General features: G+C 38.5%; 1 protein-coding gene across 2 annotated transcripts in view; it reads right to left on the bottom strand.

Moving 5' to 3' along the window:
- Positions 1–1252: 1252 nt before the first annotated feature.
- haus8 (HAUS augmin like complex subunit 8) overlaps positions 1253–19952 on the bottom strand; it is a 49123-nt gene continuing 30423 nt past the window's right edge. For both annotated transcript variants that reach the window (XM_052037923.1, XM_052037924.1), the window contains exons 13-15: positions 13929–14070; positions 9096–9237; positions 1253–2976 (exon numbers count right to left, since the gene is read on the bottom strand). In XM_052037923.1, coding sequence (XP_051893883.1) covers positions 2835–2976; positions 9096–9237; positions 13929–14070 — 426 coding nt within the window. In that variant the 3' untranslated portion in view covers positions 1253–2834. The remainder of the gene's footprint in view (positions 2977–9095; positions 9238–13928; positions 14071–19952) is intronic.

The raw sequence follows: 19952 nt of genomic DNA, 5'->3' as shown, positions 1-19952 counted from the left end.
ATTATTAAGGAGGGGGTGTCTGGGGGCAAACCTGGGCAGCTTTGCAGAGAGGAAAAAAAATCTATGGATAGGTCCAATCAACCTATACAGATGGGGGGGTCAGTACCAGAATGAGTTTCGTCCAGAATCAGAGTTAGAGATAATTTAAATGGGAACCAAAGTTACAGTTAAATTAAAAAAAGCTGAGGAAGATAATTAAAATATAACAGCTGTAGGAATGTAGATTGTTACATTTCTTATATCACATAGGATTATTTTGTAGTTTCTTGTAATATGTTATACTATTTTAATGCTTTGCATTATTGCAGTTATTTAGTTTCAATAAACTTTTTAAAAAGTTCTGAGTTGTGTTGTTCTGAATCTTGGCTAGCTTTAGCCCAATGGGACAGGTTCAGGGCCAGAGACACATAACATATCAAGGATTTCCAGCATCTGCAGTCTCTCGTGTCTACATATCAAGGATAATTACTTACAAAAAGGTTTTGAATATTCAGTGACATTCCCATTGCCAAGTCTCTTTGCCACACCCAGAGGATCAATATTGACACAAAACTCAATCATTTTAGCCACATTAATACTGTGGCTAAAACAGAACAGAAACCCAGCATCTACAATGTGCAGATCACTACCTTAATAGCATGCTTTCCATTTGTTTGGATGAGTGCAGTTTTAACAACACTTCCAGGACAAAGCAGCCTGCTTGATTGGCATCCCATACACCATACTAAACCTTAATTCCCTACACCTTTGACATACCATAGCTGTAGTTACTAGCTTATGGAAATCTAACAGCATCTCCCAAATATGCAAATTCTATCATGTAGAAGAGCAACAGACACATGGACACACATCTACCAGCAGATCCTTCTCCAAGTCACATCCCATCAGCATTGGAACGATACCACTGTTCTTTCATCATTGTTGGATCTAAATCCTGGAACCCCTTACTCAACAACATTGTCCAATTACCTTCACTAGAAAGACTGCAGGGGTTCAGGCCATCTTGCTTCTCAAGGTCGTTTTGGGATGGCCATTAAACACTGCCCTTGCAGTGATGCTCATTATCCCAAAAAATGAATAAACAAGAGAAAAAGACATATATGGAACCATCACTTTGATGAATGATGGGACATCCTCAAGTGACTAACTAGCATGCTGCTGTTCCAATGTTCCACTCTTTACACAATGTGTTAAAAATCACAGGTTGAGGAGGTTAAAAAACAAAGTACAAAATCAAAAGATCCTGCTGGCTATTTATTGACACTTGTTGGAAAGAGAATGGAATCAGCATCTTACAAGTAAACAAATAGGTCTGGCAGTAGATCATCTTCATTTTCAGTCTTCAGCAGAAGGCTGTGCCAACACACACCATGCAATTTGTGAAAGGATAGCCAGGTGCAATGCAATGCTCCATCTGCAATAACCTCACAAAGCAACCTCTACTTCAGTGTTGCACTTGCCCATGATGGCACACCAGAGAGCAGGTATGGTGCCAAAAGCAAGAAAAACAAAGCAAAAGTACATTACACCTGGTCAAACAGCCTAATCCATGAGGCAGAATCAGAAGTTAAGGTAGCTGACTTCTGGCAATGTTCTCTTTGTGTCTGGTGAAAAAAAAGCCAACTTGGAAAAATGGAAGAAAAATATAAATCCTTTATGAATTTCAGGATTCATACCAATCCACAAAATTGCTCTTAAGTGCAAACAAAGATGTAATTACTATTAGTAATCTTTAATGATACACAACACGGGAATAAAACTGCTTTATTGCAAGTTGGGGAACTACTTTTAATGAGTTAAGAAAACAGCAATTTCTTCTAAACCCTTATTGCACAGTACTGGTGGGATTGATTATTCTGTCGGGGCCCAAATGAATTGCAAAACAGATGTTTATGGCTTAGACAAAAAAGCGTATGGAGATTTGGCATTGCAGTATAATTAAAAAATTTCCCAGAACAGAATTTATCCTGAAAAATATTATAATTTCAAATTATTATTTTGCTCAAGAGCCAAGTACAAAAAAATTAGCAAGTATGCTAAACAGAATATCTCCTTAAAATATTCAATTCAAAACCATCTCTGACTGGAGCTTATTACCAATGAACTTATCACCTGATTTGAAGTATAAAAATTAAGAGAACAAGGCTCATAGAACCATTTGCAGTCTAATACTGTAACAACAAAGAAACTTCGTGGGGTAATATGTGTCACTGAACAGCCAGTGTCCATAAATTTTAAAATGGAAGACATTTGCATTCAGTGACAGCTTTTCGGTGCTTGTCAGTTCTTTAAAAAGGAATTGCTAGGTAGCGGCAGTTCCAGGGATCATTTGCCTATTATTTTCCTTATTGTGGGCATCTTGAAGTTTAGTTTGTTATAATTAACTGGTGAATGATTTCAAAATACGATTCACTAGATCACAAACTAAAGATCAACACAAGAGATCTTTGAGGATGTGGTGATGCCCAGGACCAACAGAATGGCTTTTACACATTAAAAATGCAATCTTCACTCTCATACTTGATTGACCCCAAGACAGGCAGCTACCCTGAAATCAGAAGTAACAGAGGAACTGCCTGCATCATCTTTTCCAAAAGGACAAGGCTGCCCATCAATGGGCTGTACCAGAGATTTGTCTTCACTCCCCATGAAGAAGCATTCTCTTCATCTGAGAGACAAACAATGCAAACTATGGCATGCAAAGCTACATTTTGCTATGCCAGTTAACACAATCCTAACCTTGATGACCATATGCAAAGAGAAAGTATTATTCATTTTATTTACCAAACAAATGTGTACAATAAAATCTAGCATGTTACATATGTGCAATTGAATTAACAGAAAAGGGGAAAGGGGTATTTGAAAATTCCCTTTGCCGAGACATCCATCCCCATAATTTGTACATCTAGTTCTTGATGAAGAAGAGCAGTCTCTCTGCTGATGCAAGAAGCCATTTCTTCGATCTTCCTGATAAAACTGCAGAAATAAAAGAAGATTTTTTTCACAAATGTAATGAGATAACCTAGTCAATGGATCAGACATACATTGTTCTAAAAACTTGACATTTTCACACCAAGCAAACAACTGAGACGATGACTCAGAAGTGTTCATTGCAGAACTGTGCATTGCCCCAGAACACCACACATATGGGAGTCTGGTTTAATATTGGAAGAAACAAAACAGCATCACTTTTAATATCATTGGGATTTATATCAATTATCAACAAAATATGCGTGTGGATACAACTCCTGAGGAGGGAATTTGCTTATTTTAGTTACTTGCTCTCAGAAGTTCTCCTATTCTCTCCTGAACACACCAATCCATATCAAGAGATATAGTTTCACAAATACTGGCCAATTTGCAGCAACTTATCCAAGCATCTAGCTTCTATGTGAAAGTTCAAGATAACAAGCATTGTCAAGCCAGCCAACTGTAGTCATGACAGCAGAGGCAAACAATTTCCACTTTTACATTACATATAGCACAAGATAGTTGGATTCAGAGAAACCTGACACTACCCTACAGGGGAGTTATTGGGAGATGAGATGTAAAGTTTGGTCAAAAGGTATTTTAAAGAAATGTTGTTAAAGGTGAAAAGTGAAAAGCAGAAGCGTACAACGAAAGGAAATTCCAGAGATTGGGCTCAGATGCTTGAAGACATTGCCTCTAATGATGGGGCAAGGGGAATGGGGATGCACAATTGTCTAGACTTTGAAGAGCTCTCAGAAAGTTATAGCTGGGACACAAAAATTCAGAGAGGTCAGTAACAGATTTATATTGAATAAGATTTCTAAATATGGTATATTGGTGAGCATATAGGATAATGGCAATCTGCTCTGAGGTAGCTGTAGTTTATGAATTATGGAGGGTAGGTGGCTGGTCAGGACAGTGCTAGAATACTTAAGTTTGAAGTAAATATGTATGAGGCTGTAGCAGAAAGACAATGTTACATCCAGAACTGGCAGTTTTAACCATAGAACAATACAGGCTTCGGCCCACCATGTTGTGCCGCCATGATGGAAGGGTCATGGTTTGTCAGACGGCTCAGTTGGGACAACAGGGGAAGGGGTTGCTGATAAAAACCAAATCATTGGCCTGGAGCGGGATCATAGCTAATGAGATTGTGGGGTCAAAGATAATGGCATCAGTCTACCCAGTGCTTAACTGGAGGAAATGCAGCTCATCTAGGCCTGAACGTCAAACCAACTCTACAGCCCACTTCTGCGCACAACATACATACTTCTCCAGATGACAACCAGATTTGGAAAATCTTGCCTATTTCTCAGTTCACTAAAAGCAGAACACAGCAGATGCTGCATATCAGAATGATGGGGGAAAAACAAATCAGAGGGTCAAGCAGCATCCATAGAAAAAGAAAAAAACAATTAACTTTAGGATTGATGATTTTTCATCAGAACTGGCCAGTTCTTTGGGGAGCAACCAGGGTTCACCACAAACCCATGGACTCCTACAGTTATCTTGACTAAACCTCCTCCAACCTGCTTCCTGTAAGGACCACATCCCATTCTTCCAGTTTCTCTGAATCAGACCTGTTTCTGAGTGGTTGTCCTTTTTTCTTAACCGTGCCTTCCCCTCGACCATGTCTGCTCTACTTCTCACACTTTTGCCTGTCACAATCTTCTCTTGCCCTGAGCAAAAATGGTTCCCACTGAGTTTACCTTTCACCTCATCTTCAACAGATTATCCTCTGTAATTTACACTACACAACACACACTCCACTCCTCTTTCAGCATTGCGGAACGATTTCTTCTGCAACTCCCTCATACACTCTTCTATCTCTACCAACAATTACCATGCAACCACAATTACAGCAACACCAGCCTTTTTACTTTTTGACTTATCCATGGAACAAAACACTTTCAAGATGTGCTACCAGCATTTAACTCCATTTAATGGATTTTATTTGGTGCTCAAACAGATTAACCAACTGTGTTCAAAAATACCACAGTGCGGTCCGTAATAGTAATCCCAAGCTTTCTGCTGCCTGTCATTAATTCTCCATCCTACTCTGAACTGCCTTTGCCCTCTCACTCTGTTCCAATGAAGCCCAAGCTTGAGAATTTTCCAACCAGTCCATTACAGAGATCAGAACTCATTGAATTCAATAATTTAAAACAAATTTGCCTTTCCAGTTTATCAGAATTGTCTGCTCTGATGAAAACAGTCTCTTCAGAGACGTTGCTGACCTGCTGACTAATTCCTGTACATTGTTCCATTTCAAATTTTCAGCATCTGCAGTCTTTTGTATCACATAGTTCCAGCATGTTGGTTTATTTTCCCTCCTGTTTACATTCATTTACTCATATTCAGGTAGATAATGAACCAAGTCTCTTGCTCTTTAACCATTACCAGCACCATTAATCATTCAGTCCCTTGGTCTCGACCCTATCACAGATATTCCCTTTGTTCTCTCCACTTCTCTGCAACTTAAAACGTGGTTGATTTTTAAGTTCTCAGTTCTGGTGTAAGGATATTGATCTAGAACATAACTCTGTCCCCTTCTCCAGAGGAAATGAAAATTGAAAAACTGTAGATACTGGAAATCTGAAATGAGAAGAGAAAATGCTGGAAACACTCAGCAGGTTAGGCTGAATCTGTGGATAAAGAGACAAAGTTAATATTTCAGGTCAAAGAACCTTCATCATACCTAAAACGTCAACTGTTTCTCCTTCCACAGATGCTGCCTTCCCTGCCAAGTGCTTCCAGTATTTTCTGTTTTTAATTTCGATCCACAGGTGCTGCCTGACCTACTGAGTATTCCCAGGATTTTGTAAGTTTCCCTCAGTTCAATAACTTAGGGTAAGCAGCATCTATACAGTCACTTACCAAAAGAAAATTGTTAATTTATATTGTAGTTTAATTCACAGTATTGATGCATTTCTTGTATCACCGTGCTATCTTTCTCTTTCATGAACCCATAAGGGCTGGATTTATCATCATTTGCTTCTTCAGTGTGAAGATAAAATTATAGCCACAGTGGAAGATATTCAATGTACTTAGATCAGATGCAGCATTCAACCACCATAATTTGGAAAGACTACAGACATTACAGGCTCAAATCAGACTGCTGGCATATGTTAACTGGTCACTCTAGACATGAGAGTTTGTCAAAACTCACTTTACATAAGCAATTATCTGAGCAATAAAGGAAATTACTTCCAAGGACAGTTAGTTTACCTCCAGGGCAGGTAGAGCAAATTTTTGAGAATAAAACTTTTTTTTTTAATAAATCAGAACAATTTCAGATCTCAGCACTGAATGAGATACAGGTATAAAATGTTAAGGGAATAAAAAGAGAAAATGCTGGGAATACCAGATAACACCTGTGGAGTCAAAAACAGGACCTAAATGTTTCAGACATAAGAGACTGCAGATGCTGGAATCTGGAGCAAAAAACAAACTGCTGGAGGAACTCAGATGCTGCCTGGCCTGTTGTAGTGGGAAATGTGGACCTTCAGGCTGACCAGATAAAAGGTCTTGATCCGAAACGTCCATTTCCCTCTTCAGATGGTGCCTGACCCATTGAGTTCCTCCAGCAGCTTGTTTCTTGCACTTAAATGTTTCATTTGATGATCTTTCATCAGAAATGGGAAAAGCTGAGGAAAAAAGTTACAGAGAAAAGGGCAGGGCTAAAGAGAACAAAAAGGGAGGATATGCAATAAGATGGAGAGCAGGAGAGATAGAACGATACAAGTGGTGATTGTACAAGCCAAAAGAGGGTGGTAAAGGCTAGTGAATTACAGAAGGTATATCTGGCAAGAGATGTAAATAGAAGACAGTGTGAAATCCAAAATTACAAGAGAAAGAAAAGAAAGCAATGCACATGTGATACAAGGCAGAAAGAGGAGATGCCTAATCAGAAGATAAGGTTCTGTTCCTCAAGCTTACGTTGGGATTCATTTGAGCAATGTAAAAGGCCTGACAAAGGTCAAACTGGGAACGCCATAGAGAATGAAAGTGCCTTCTGAAGGAAGATGCCCTGAGATGCAGTCATTCAAGCCCTGTTTGATTTTTAAGAGAACAGACCATATAGTGAGCACCGAAGTATACTAAATTGATAGTGGTAGAAGGAAATTGCTGCTTCACCTGGAACATTCGTTTGAGGTCCTGGAGCAGGAAAGGGCGTGGTAAAGGCAGATGCTACACTTCTTGCAGTTGTACAGGAAGGTACCACAAAAAGAGAAATGGATATTGATGGAGATGGAACCAAGGCATTCCGTTTAACTGTTCCTCGGTGGTCAAGACCACTGAAATTAATTCTTTGGTAGTGGAGAGACATTACCCTCTGATCATCAGGCACTTATTATTGAGTCCAGCACATTCAGAAATGCCTGTGCTTTGCTTTGTCTCCTGTTCGGTTCTTTTAAAAAGGCAGCACAAGTAGGTTTGACTCAGCTTCTGATTTGTACCACTCTGGTAGGATTTTCTTAAATCATTGTGTACAATATAACCATTACAAAAAGTCAATCACTCATAAGCATTACATCCCTAGTCAAAAGGGTGTTAGCTCACACAATAGGATACTTAACAGTACTTTTTCTAACTCAGTGAGTAAAATTTAAATCAAGATCAAAGGCATAAATGCAGAATGCATTATATTCCATGGTTTATGGCATATTTTTCCACCACATTAGCTTGTACTAAAATTAAGAGCAAATATTAATTTTAAGAATTTAATTGACAAGATGACCAGTTCCTTAATAGTCTAGAGTGATATCAATCATTAAACTGGGGTTGATGATGAGATAAATGTTAACGTATTTTAAAAATCCATGCATCTATAGTACAAAATTACTAAAAAAAATTCTACAACAGATTTTTACAAAATAATTTGTGCTGAAATCCATTAATTTTGAATGTACACACACACACACACACACACACACACACACACACACAGTCCCCAATTGTAAATGCACATGTTTATCATTCTGTTACAAGCTGCAGAGAGGAAGTATTCATTCAGAATTAGATTGTGCTATGATGCATAGATACCCGATTAGAAAGATGCAGCATACTTAGATTAGAATGATAACTCACTTAATCCTAAACATGAAAGCAAAGGTCGTAATCATTAATACTCCCTCTCAAAATTGAAAAGTGTGAGTTCCGATCTAATGGTCTTTGTTTTCTGTAAACAAGTTGGGTAGTGATCAAGAGAAATATCTACTTAGGCTGCCAGCCAGCAAGAAAAATTTCCATATGGAGGTCATTTAACTATACTGAGCCAGAATCACCGACAATAATTCGGAGCTTTTAGCTATTCCATAAATAATCCTGATTTATACCAAGATTAACTTCCCTGTAATCATATTTCATCATGTGGATTGCTCTGGATGTTTTAACACATTAATGCTATTCTGTACTTGCAAGTTGTTGTAGATAGAAATCCAACTTTTGTTCTAAATGTGACTACTCCCCTTCCCCCACCCCCACCCCCACCTCCACCTCCACTCCACATTTGAAAAGTACCATCAGGTTTAACTGCTTATAATAAAAATAACAATTAAACTTTTCCATTGCATACAATTTGCCACCTTAGTCTTGAAGTGAGCATGTCTTAAACGTGGCAATTAGTTCAGGCAGAATACAAATACAAAATCATATCCATCATGAAGGAAAGCAAGAGTCAATTGCCCGGTGGAGTAACCATTTTGCAATTCACTACTGCATCTCAAAAACAATTGTGGGCAGAAATGTTACAATTAAAGTTATGCTGATTTATGCATTACCATAACTGAAAGGTCAACTCCTTCTGACTTCACTGGGCTGCACAAATACAGCAGCAATATTACCTAAAGCTGAACTTTTCCAAATAAGAATTAGATCAGTAATATTCTCTCTGCTTCCTTGTCACAGACAGATTAAACTAGCTGAAACATTGAAGAGGCAGAGAAGTTTGAAAGAGAAAAACACAACCACACTGCAGTTTAAAATAAAGTTTGGATATTTGTCACAGTTAAATTTAGCAAAGTTTTACAATTAGCATATTGAGTCATCTTCAGAAGTCAGAGGGATCAGTCAATGTTACAGAATAACTCCAAACAAATTTCAAAGAGATTGTACACCAATACCTTTTCATCTCTTTATCTGTGTCTTGAACAGTCACCCCAAGCTCCTTAAATGCAGCCAAAGCTTCTGTATTTTCTTTGTCTATTCCAAGTCCAAGTCCATTTAGAAGCTGTTGTGTTGTTTCCAGATACATTTTCAATTTTTCTACAAAGGAAAACATCAGTGTAAATCTCTACAATGATACAGCCACTTGAAATAGGACAACTAGGGGAATATCAGTTTCTTCTTTTAAAGTAGGTAGTAAATTACCTCCCTTCTTACATAGGGAAATTAGATGAATGCAGGCTGCACTTGGCCCATCCTGTGCAAGCTGCATACATTTAAAAGCAAAATACACATCCACTTCCTTGAGCAACATATCCAGCACTTTCAGGCAGCCTCAAATCAACTCCATATTAAAAATACCAGAAACACACTTGTTATGGTGTTTTACAGTATGGTTAGATTGTTGTTTGAAACATACATTTAAGCCTTGGGTTTAAATCAAAACAAGACCAATGGGATGAAAAAGTGGCCTCTATATTCAAAGATCTTACCCAAGAGTTTAGGCAGTCATGATCCAGAGTGTACTGGAAAGAGGCCTAGAACTCAAAGCAATCCCCACTGCAGCACTTAATTAGCAATCTTAGCAATGTATTACTCCAGAGCAGTATTAAGTGCTTTTCTACAATCAAGTCAGAAACACATGGTTGAGATTGTAAATCAACCACTAATGCACAATATATCCCTGCAGAAATTGACACCTGAAGGAGAATGAGCAGAGATGTAGATTCCCCAAACCACAAGTCATCATCCATGCCGTTATGAAGAGAGAAAGCTTTAAAAAGTCAGCCTTCAAGTGCTTGTCCTTCATCACTATCAAGGGCTGATAACTGGCCCTATAGTTTCTGTTTGGCATTGACAAATAATAACAACTTTATAAAAAATAAAAACCTAATAAAACTGGCTATGATGCACTGCCCTCCAAGTTCAAAAATTAAAACAATTGGGCATTAAAAGACTGCAAAAGAGATCTTGCATGAATGGAATGTTGCTTTACATAATAAAATTTATGCAATTTTGACTGGTGTGAGATAAAAATAAATGCTTCCAAAATGGTTCTCAAGCCAAATCCATTCATGAAAGCCAACTGGAGGCACATTTACTGCAGTTCCGTACTTTCTCTCATTTTCATCAAATAATATTCCTTGATAGCAATTACTTGACAATTATCGTGCTGAAGGAAAATTTGCAAATTACGAGACTCTTTCAATGAATCAGCTGATTAAGTAAAATATCCATGTGCAGACTCACGGGACAGCAGCCTGCCCCAGATCACTGCCCTGCTGCCCATACTTCCTCTGATCACTGTCCAGTTCTCCAAGCTGGAAAAAAGTATCAAACCACGCCTAGAGTAAGTGCACATATTCAATTAGGGTGTAATGCCACAAGTTCAATAACTTCTCAACATTCACAATCACAAATGAAAGAAGTGATCTTGGGAACAGAACCCCAGCATCAAGCAAATAGCACCAAAGGAGGAGATACAAATTTACTACCATATCACAGTAGTAAGGTAGTTTCTGCAGATCCAATGTTGCCAAGTATGTGACAGTTTATTGCCCCTCTCCTGTATAATGGATCTCCATTATGAATGAGATGCACTACCGAGATAATAAGAGACATTGGCGTAATGACAGTAAGAAACCAAAGAATAAAATGCAGGCAAGTTCAGGCTATCCCAATGCAACAAATTAAACTGTTGGGTTTAATATTCACACCACGTGGTATCACGAGGCACTTGAGAATACCGAATACAGCAAAAGCTGTGAGACTAAACAAGATCCATATTATTGCTCCAGAACTAGCTATGCCTCTAGCCAAGTTATTCTAGTACAATTACAACAACAGCATCCACCAAAACAAGGTAGAAAATTGCGCAGATGCGTTTTGTTTAAAAAATGCAGGGGAAATCCATCATGTCTATTTAATGTCTACTTTCAATCAACCACAATGTGATGGAAGGTGTTATCAACAGTGCCATCAACCAGCATTTAATCACCAATAACCCTTACTAATGCCGTTTGTGATTTGCCAAGACCACTCTCCTCCATATCTCATCACAGCCTTGCGCCAAATAGTTAAATTCTAGGGATAATGCAATTGCCATTGATATCAAATTGTGGCAACAAAGAGCTCTTGTTAAGTGAAGTCAATGTCGTCCACGAAAAAGAATTGGTTGGAGTCACACCTTGCACAAAGGATGCAGTTGATGGAGGTCAATCATTCAACCCTAGGACATCACTGCAAGAGTTTCTCAGGGCAGTGTGCTAGGCCAACCCATCTTCAGCTGCTCCATCAATGACCTTATCTCCATCTTAAATGTCAGAAATAGGGATGTTCATTGATGGTTGCACAATGTTCAAATCAATTTACAACTTAAGCAACAAATGAAATAGTTCATGCCTACAAATAGCAAGATCTAAACCACAAATCAGGAATGGGCTGGGAAGTAACATTTACCCCACAAGAGTGCCAGGCAATAACTACTTTCAAAAAGGCAGATTAACCACCTACCCTTGAATTCAATGGCATTACCATTGCCAAGTCCCTTGGCATCAGCATTCTGAGGGTCAGCAATGACCAGAAACTGGACCAGCCACAAACAGTATGGCTACAAGAGTGGGTCAGAGGCTGGATACCCTGCGTTGAGGGACGTAGCTCCTGACATCCTAACCCCTTTCCTCCATCTACCTGGTACAAATCAGGAATGTAATGAAATACTCTCCACTTACATGGATGACCAGACCTCCAACAATTCAAGAAGCTCAATACCATCCAGAACACAGCAGACAACTTGATTGGTACCTCAACCATCCGAAGTATTAATTCCCTATACCAACCAGAGACAGTACTGTACCATCAACAATATCCACTGTAGTCATTCACCAGGGCAAGCCCAGTAACACCACCTAAACCCATGACCTCCACCACAAAGACAGAAAAGGGCAGCAGGCACATGGGAACGCCACCACTTACAGGTCTGCCTTCATATGATAGATCATTCTGATTTGGAAACCTATTGCTCATCTTTCACTACCGCCTATCCAACATCATTGTGGAAATAGCTTCACCGAAAGGACTGCAGTGGTTCAAGGAGATAGCTCACCTCAAGGGCAATAAATGTTTGCCTTGTTAGTGATTCCCAGATTCCAAATAATAACCAAAAAAGCTTTACATATCTCTTGTGCATATGAATTTTTTTGTTTTGATAATGAAGGGATCTCACTATCCATTCTGATAAAATATTTTCTCTTTTTCCTAATGATGCAGACTCTTGCTTGACAATAGCTCCACTAGTGTCAGAAGGTAGGTAGCTCGGTCAAATTAGTTATTTAGATCTTGGAGACCGCACTACTGAATCTCATGGCATGGGTTACGACCCACAGCTGGATCAAGAACCAACTTTTAAAATTGGCACTACCATGACTCAAGCTCAAGTCGCTTCCCATTTGCTTCCCATTCATTCCCAGCATTATGGTCAAACTGTGCCCCCTTTACATTTTATGAGGCACTTAGTCCATGGGCAATCACATGAGTCCGAGTGAGATGATTTTTCTACATGCCCATGGGCCATTGATCTTCCTGCAAGTCAGATGATTTTTTTTGAGAGAGAACAATGGGGAACTACAAACCAGTTAGCTCATCAGTCACAGGGAAATGCAAGAATCTATTAAAAAGTAAATGGTAGTAGTGCTTAGAAAATAGTATATGACTAGGCAGAACAAACATTTATGAAAGGCAAATCATTTTTTTTAAGCTTAACTAATGGAATAGATAAGGTGAAAACCAGTGTGTATTTGGACCTCAAGAAGGTCTTTGATAAAGGTGCCACACAAGGGGGGTATTAAACAAATTTAGAGCTCATGGGATTGAAGGCAATATCAACTGAAGACATTAACAAACAGAAAACAGTATGAATAAATGGGTCATTTGGGGAGTCTGTGACTACTGGGATGCCACAGGAATCAGTGCCTGGGACCCAGCTGTTCCAAACGTACATCAATGAATTGAATGAAAAAAAGCCCAAGTATAATATCCAAATGTGCTGCTTGACAGCAAGGAGAGCAGGAGTGAGAGTTTTGAGAAGGAGGCAGAGAGGCTTCAAGGGAATACGGAGAAGCTAAATGAATGGCCAAGGAAATAGTGAATGAAATACAATGTTGAAAAATGCAAGGTCATCCACATCGTGAAGCCAGTTTGTGGTTTTAACATATTTTGTGCTCATGCCTGATTTTGTTTTTCCTTTTGTGAAATACAATGATATGATTCCAATAAAGGCTCAAGTCAAGCCAAGCAGAACAAAACTGAGAATAAACATTTTAGAAGGGATCGGCTTTGAAAAATCCAAATTAAAGTTCATTTGGGAACAAGATATTTACTAGTTTTCCACTTAAACAATTTACTGACTCATGACTGACCATTGATATTCACAAGTGTTTTCCAGAACAAAGCAAATGACCAGTAAGTATTTTACTATGGAAGATATCACTTCTAAATCTCATCATTTTTTTTTGTGTACATATTCTCTGCTAAGGATCCTTGAATAGCAATTGGCATAGGGAGGTTGGGGAAAGTGGGAGCAAATGCAAACGTGCTACAATCAAATTGTTATCTCTTGAGCCAACCCAAAATCAGCCATTTTAGCACAAGATGAAATGATACATGGCATTTTCTACTTTGTACTGGATTGTTGCACTTTGCTTTGATCAAATTGGCCTGCAGGGAAACAAAAATACAAAGTTCTTGAATACTTCACATCAACCAGCTGAATTTGGCCAAGTACTTAAACTTACCCAAGTCCTCCCTTGGGTCTTCTGACATATATATGTTCTTCACTTGAAGGCTGTGCCTTGTTGCATCAAGAGCTTGAGCCAAGGATTTGTACTGAATTTTGAACAGCTGGACACGTGGCGCCACTTGTTTAAAATGATCCATCTGCAAGTAAAATGAATTCAATTTATAATTACAAAAGAATTGAATACAATAAGCTCAAATGCAGTAAGTGAAAATACATGCCAATTATGAAAATACAAAATACTTAAAAGTAAAAATATTGCAATTATTCTCTAAAATTCATCTTCCTCTCTTTGCCTTTTCTTTAAAAAATGGGTATTCAACACAGCTGAACAATTTCAGGTGCTTCAGCATTGCTTTAAGACTTCATTCTGACAATTGATGGTGGTGCCAAGTCACATCTGGGATCTCAGTTAATGCATACAATCAAAACAGGACATTCTGGGTCGCCCAAAGCCCAATGTTTCCATGGGACCTACAAGGCAAATATAAATTCTGTTACAACACACAAGATGCTGGAGGAACTCAGCGGATCAGGCAGCATCTAGGACAATCGACATTTCAAGTCAAGACCCTTTATCTGGACTGAAAGATAGAGGGTAGATAGCCAGTATAAAAAGGTGGAGGGAACGGGTGGAGCAAGAGCTAGCAAGTGATAGGTGGATCCAGGTGAGGAGGGGAGATAGGTAAATGGAAGAGAGAGTCAAAATATTTGCCAGAAGCAGGATGGTGGAAGCGACCAAGGGCTGAAGATGAAGGAATCAGTGCAGTTCCAACTAGCACAGAACACAGAGGCTTAATAAATAGGCAAGCATTTTTAACAAATACTTGTTGGGATTTCCTAGCAGCAAAGGAACCAGACTTTGCATCTTTGCATGCAGCATGAATGACCATTCAGGAGATGTAATTAAAATGGAGGATGGATCCTTATAACAAATAATTACACATTCATGATCTATGGTTCAGTAATTTTGGTTATCATTACTAGCCAGGGTCATGAACTAAATGTTTTACTGTGTTGGCACTGATGCAAAATTATTATTAGAAAATTAAATCGACAAAAGGAACTTAAAAGCATATAGAAATTTGTAAAGTACACTGTAAAGTTAAGTGGTAATAAGATTTATCTATCTTTGTCAAGTTCCTTTTCAATTACATTGCAGAACGAATCCTTTGCTGAGTGTCAGGTACATCATAAATAAGATTTGACATCCTGTTTTACAATGTTGTCGTTGAGGATATGGAGGTGGTCTGTGAGCTGGTCTTGCAGAGCTAGTAAATTCTAATTATAACAATCTCTAGGAGACACCAGGTATTTCAGAACAAGGGTGAGTACTTTATTGCAGACCAACAGCTAATCATGCTTAAGTCACATGCATGACATTAGACCATAAGATATAGGAGCAGAATTAGGCCAGTCGACCCATCGAGTCTGCTCTGCCATTCGATCATGGCTGATTTTTATTCAACTGCATCCTCCCACCTTCTCCCCGTAACCTTTTACCAATCAAGAACCTATCAATCTCTGCCTTAAATAACCTAATGACTTGGCCTCCACAGCCCTCTGTGGCAACGAATTCCACAGATTCACCACCTTCTGGCTGCAGAAATTCCTCCTCATCTCAGTTTTAAAGGTACGTCCCTTTATTCTGAGGCTGTGCCCTCAGATTCTAGACTAATGGAAACATCCTCTCTACATCCACACTATCCAGAACTTTCACTCTATTCATGTCCCTCTAAACCTTTTCTATCCATGTACCTGTCTAAACATTAGATGCAAGTTACATCAAATATATTTGATGTTTTCCACATTTATCTTCCAGAAAAGTTATCTTTCCTTCAGCCTTGCCCAGCTGAAAGAACAATCCCATTCTAAGAAAGTAAGGACATGCAAAACGTTGAGCAAGCATGTCATCCAGTCGATATAGGGTAGAATGATTTCTTTTTGCCCATAAATTAGATCTTATCAGGCAGTGTTTCATGTGCACAACACTTATTTGCATACAAATACCAGACAGCTTTTCCGGAAAGTGTTTCAACTACACTTAACAATTATAATTTCAGCCTATTAACTGGCTTCCTCAAACACTTAGACCTCACTGAGTGCTTGGACTCTGGGGTTGTAGCTGTTTCTTGATCTTAAGAATGTGTGACATGCTGATTCAACTCACTGTTGACTGTGCCTCTTCTTCAGTAGCTGGTTCTATGCATAACCAGGTGTGGAATAAATTAAGTTCATATTTCTTGAACATGTTTTGGTATTTTCATTAATACAATGATGGATACATTTGACTTTACCTTCAATGCTCACAAGAAATTGTTTATTATTGCAGACATACACTCTCTCACCAATATCCCACTTCTGCATGTCACACTTGCTCAGTCTTCATACTTTCTCTCATTCACTATCTGAAGAGCTTCCCTTTGACTATTCCCAATGAGTTAAGGATCGGAATTGAGATTCTGGCTTTGTTTCAACTGCTGTCACTCAACTCCCTCCAAGCCAGGCTGTACAAAACTTAAGCATCTTCAGAGTGTGTGATGCATCAACAAATTGCTGGGATGAATCCTGTGGTAGAATGTAGTACTGCATGATAATTTAACAAGTCAGCTAGCCAATGATTCATGGTTAAACTCACAATCTTGGAAAATTCTTCAAGGGTGCCACAGAAAAACTAACAGACTTCTTGGTTTCATCATTCGTGGCTCGATGGCATGAGGAAAATAATGAATGTTTAATGCCATTGCATCTCAAAGTGTTCAAAAACTAACTCTTCAGGCGCAACATGTGGCAAAATTGCATGTTCTGCTGTTGTGTATGACCTCACATGCTTAATTTCAATCCAGTTAGAATGAACATCACTAAAAACCAGAAATTTCTCATCGACTTTGAGAAAAATTAACACAAAATAGTTGCATCAGGCATCTCCATGTCAGTAGTGGTATCTTCAGTGTTTTTTGTTTTCGACAGACTATAAATGTTGACGCTAAATCATCCAGATGTATGTCATAATTAGCCAATGTACAAAGCTTCTGGAGATAACTTTCATTCGCAATGCTGGTTAGTTCTGAGCATAATTCATCCAAAAATCAGTCTTCAAGACATTGTGCATGACTATTCTATGTCTCCACTACAGACACTCTTGATCGTGCAAAATTCAAATGGTCTACTGTAAAATGGTTGGATATTCACATTCTGAACTAGTCCAACTTTGAGTTTGCACACATTTCAGAATTATATCCTGCTGTGTTGCTTCAGCTATTTCTGCACTTGCGAGTAGCAAGTCATCTAATTGCAAGGTAAAGATCATACATCAGCAAACTACGCAATAGCCTGGATAAAGCAAAACCAATTGTGTTGTATGGAAGACTGATACTCAAATGGCATAGTTGTACTGGGATAATAGAATAACCCATCTCTGCATTCTAGAGGCTACACAATTTGAATTTTTGATTCTGGACCTAGAACGGCCAGCAGGAGTTTGAAAATAGCAATTAAAATGAAAGGTTTCCTTCCTTGATAGAAACTGGTAAAACTTTACTGCCAAAATTATCGCTGTACTCCTCTTTAGTCACACACAATTAAAGGGAGTAGCTATTTAAGTTTTATTTAAAGTGCAAGACAAATGCTGTTGGCTTCTCCAGGCTCTCAGCCATGTCATGACAGACAACAGGACTCACTCCATGATTTGAGGCATCACACACAAGCTTCAATATCCTTCTCATGTCATAACGTACCAGTTAGGAACAACTTCTTAGACTGTTTGGATATGTTATGTAATCTCTATTAGATTCAATCCACTGCTATTTTTCATTCTTTTTAAACACCATTTCTAAACCAGGTAAAATTCTGAAGTTGTATTGAATCATACCAGAAAAAATGATTGGAGCTCTGCCATATTGTAAAGGTGAAAAGACCAGAAAATATCTTCAGCTTTGTCCTTGATGGGCTATAAACTATTGGTTTTCACCTTCCATCCAAAATAAGCAATTTCGGATTGGTCAAAGGTACATTTATTTTAAGTTTTACATTATGAACCTCTTCTAAATGTGAAAAATCCCACTACTGAATAAAACAATGAGGTCACCCTGGTTACACCAGCAATGGTTTATGCATTACAGCATCTTGCTCTGTCAAATGGAAAATTTTCATTGAAATTTAACTTCATATGACAAGTATTGGTGACCCCTTTAGTGAGATAACAATGACTGTATATTTCACTGCACCAACAAGTCTAACTTCATGAAAAATTTCTCTTGCTAAATCAGTGTAAAGTTCTAGAGAAGTTAGCAACATCTATCGTTCATTATTGATCACCTGATTGAGAGCACTTTAGAGTCACCAATAATCTAACAATATGCCCAGCCATGGGACTCCCATGATTGGGCTATGCATTCACTTTGACTCATTTTCACCAACATTTAGCTCTCTTCTCTTGACCTTTTAAGATAGATATGGTCAAGGTTTTATTTTTATAAAGGGTCATAATAGCACAATGGTTAAGTTACAGGACTGTCAGATGGACTTCTGGGCAATTGATTCAAAGACAGGAGTTTAAACCAATAATGACAACTGGGAAATTTAAGTTCAAGAAAATAAATGAATTTTTTTTTGAAAAAAAGTCCTAATAACCATGCAACCAATAAACTATCGCATTGTCATAAAAACTCATCTGGCTCACTTAGGTTCTTCATTAGGGGAATCTGCCATTCTTACCCTGTCTGGACTACATGCAACTCCAGACTCAATGTGGTTCTCCCTAAGCTGCTTCCTCAGTTTAGGCGCCATTAGGGATGGACAAGTGACAAAACTGCAGAGAAGTCCACACCTCATTCACAAATTCAAAAAAAAATTAAATAAGATTAAAAAAATACAGGAACAACTCAAATCAGACATTATGGAGAAAAACCATTAATGTTTCAGGATGGTGACCTTTTATTAGATTGAAAAAAAGTCATCAAACAAGGATATTTAAATTATAGAGAAGAAGAGGTCAAAATGGGGAGAACAAAGAAAATGTCTGTGATAGGATGGAAACCAAGAAAATCTATATGAGAAATAGAATGCTTGTTAACTGTAGCTGTTCTATGTGTGTAAATAGTAGATGAAGGAGCAGAGGGAGAGATGATGCTGGATCTGTAAGATGCAGAACACAGCAGATGCTGAAAACTGGGCAGCCTACAAGAGTGCAGCTGTCTCACAGCTCCAGAGACCTGGGTTTAATTCCAAAGCCATCTGTGTGAAGGTTGCACATCTCTATGACTGTGTAGATTTCCCCTGGCTGCTCTGCTTTCCTCCCACATCCCCAAGACCTGCTAGTTGGTAAATTAACCAGCTCCTATAAAGTATCCCTATTGTAAATGGCTTCCTTCAATGTTGTAAAGAAACATGAATACAAAATAGAATGCTGGAAGTACTTAACAGGTCAGGTAGCATCTGTGGAGAAAATATGAATTAATGTCACAGGTGGATGGCCTTGCATTAGAACTTGCAAGATCTGACATACTGGATAGGCTGGTTATCTGAAATTGTTCAATTCAATATTGAGCCCTGACGGCTGAGATGTACCTAGTCGGAAGGTGCTGTTCATCAAGCCTATGTTGAGCTTCACTGGAACAGCATAAGAGTGGTAATGGGATAAAGAATTAAAGTGAAAGGCAACTGGAATATCTCATCCTTGCAGACTAAAAATGTGTTCTTCAGACGAACAAACCAATGTAGGTTTTCCCAAATGTAGGGAATCACATCCTAAGCACCAAAAGCAGTACACTAAACTGAGAACTGCTCCTTCTTGCTTTAGCTGTAAAGACTATTTGGGTCCTTGGATAGTGGGAATGGAAGAGTCTTAAAATATAGCGCCCTTCGGAACATTGAAACAGGAGAGGAAAATAATTATTTCTGTTGGTAGCATCTTGCTGAAGGTAGCGGACTGTGGAAATGGACTATGATTTTTTTTTTGCAATTATGTTCTTTCTTGTAAAAATTGTGCATAATTTATGTTTAATTGTGAATGCTGTGCCTC

Source organism: Pristis pectinata, chromosome 24 (assembly GCF_009764475.1).
Source record: "Pristis pectinata isolate sPriPec2 chromosome 24, sPriPec2.1.pri, whole genome shotgun sequence".
In the NCBI taxonomy this organism is placed as follows: Eukaryota; Metazoa; Chordata; class Chondrichthyes; order Rhinopristiformes; family Pristidae; genus Pristis; species Pristis pectinata.
The sequence above is the reverse complement of the archived record's forward strand: the minus strand, read 5'-3'. Positions and strand labels throughout refer to the sequence as shown.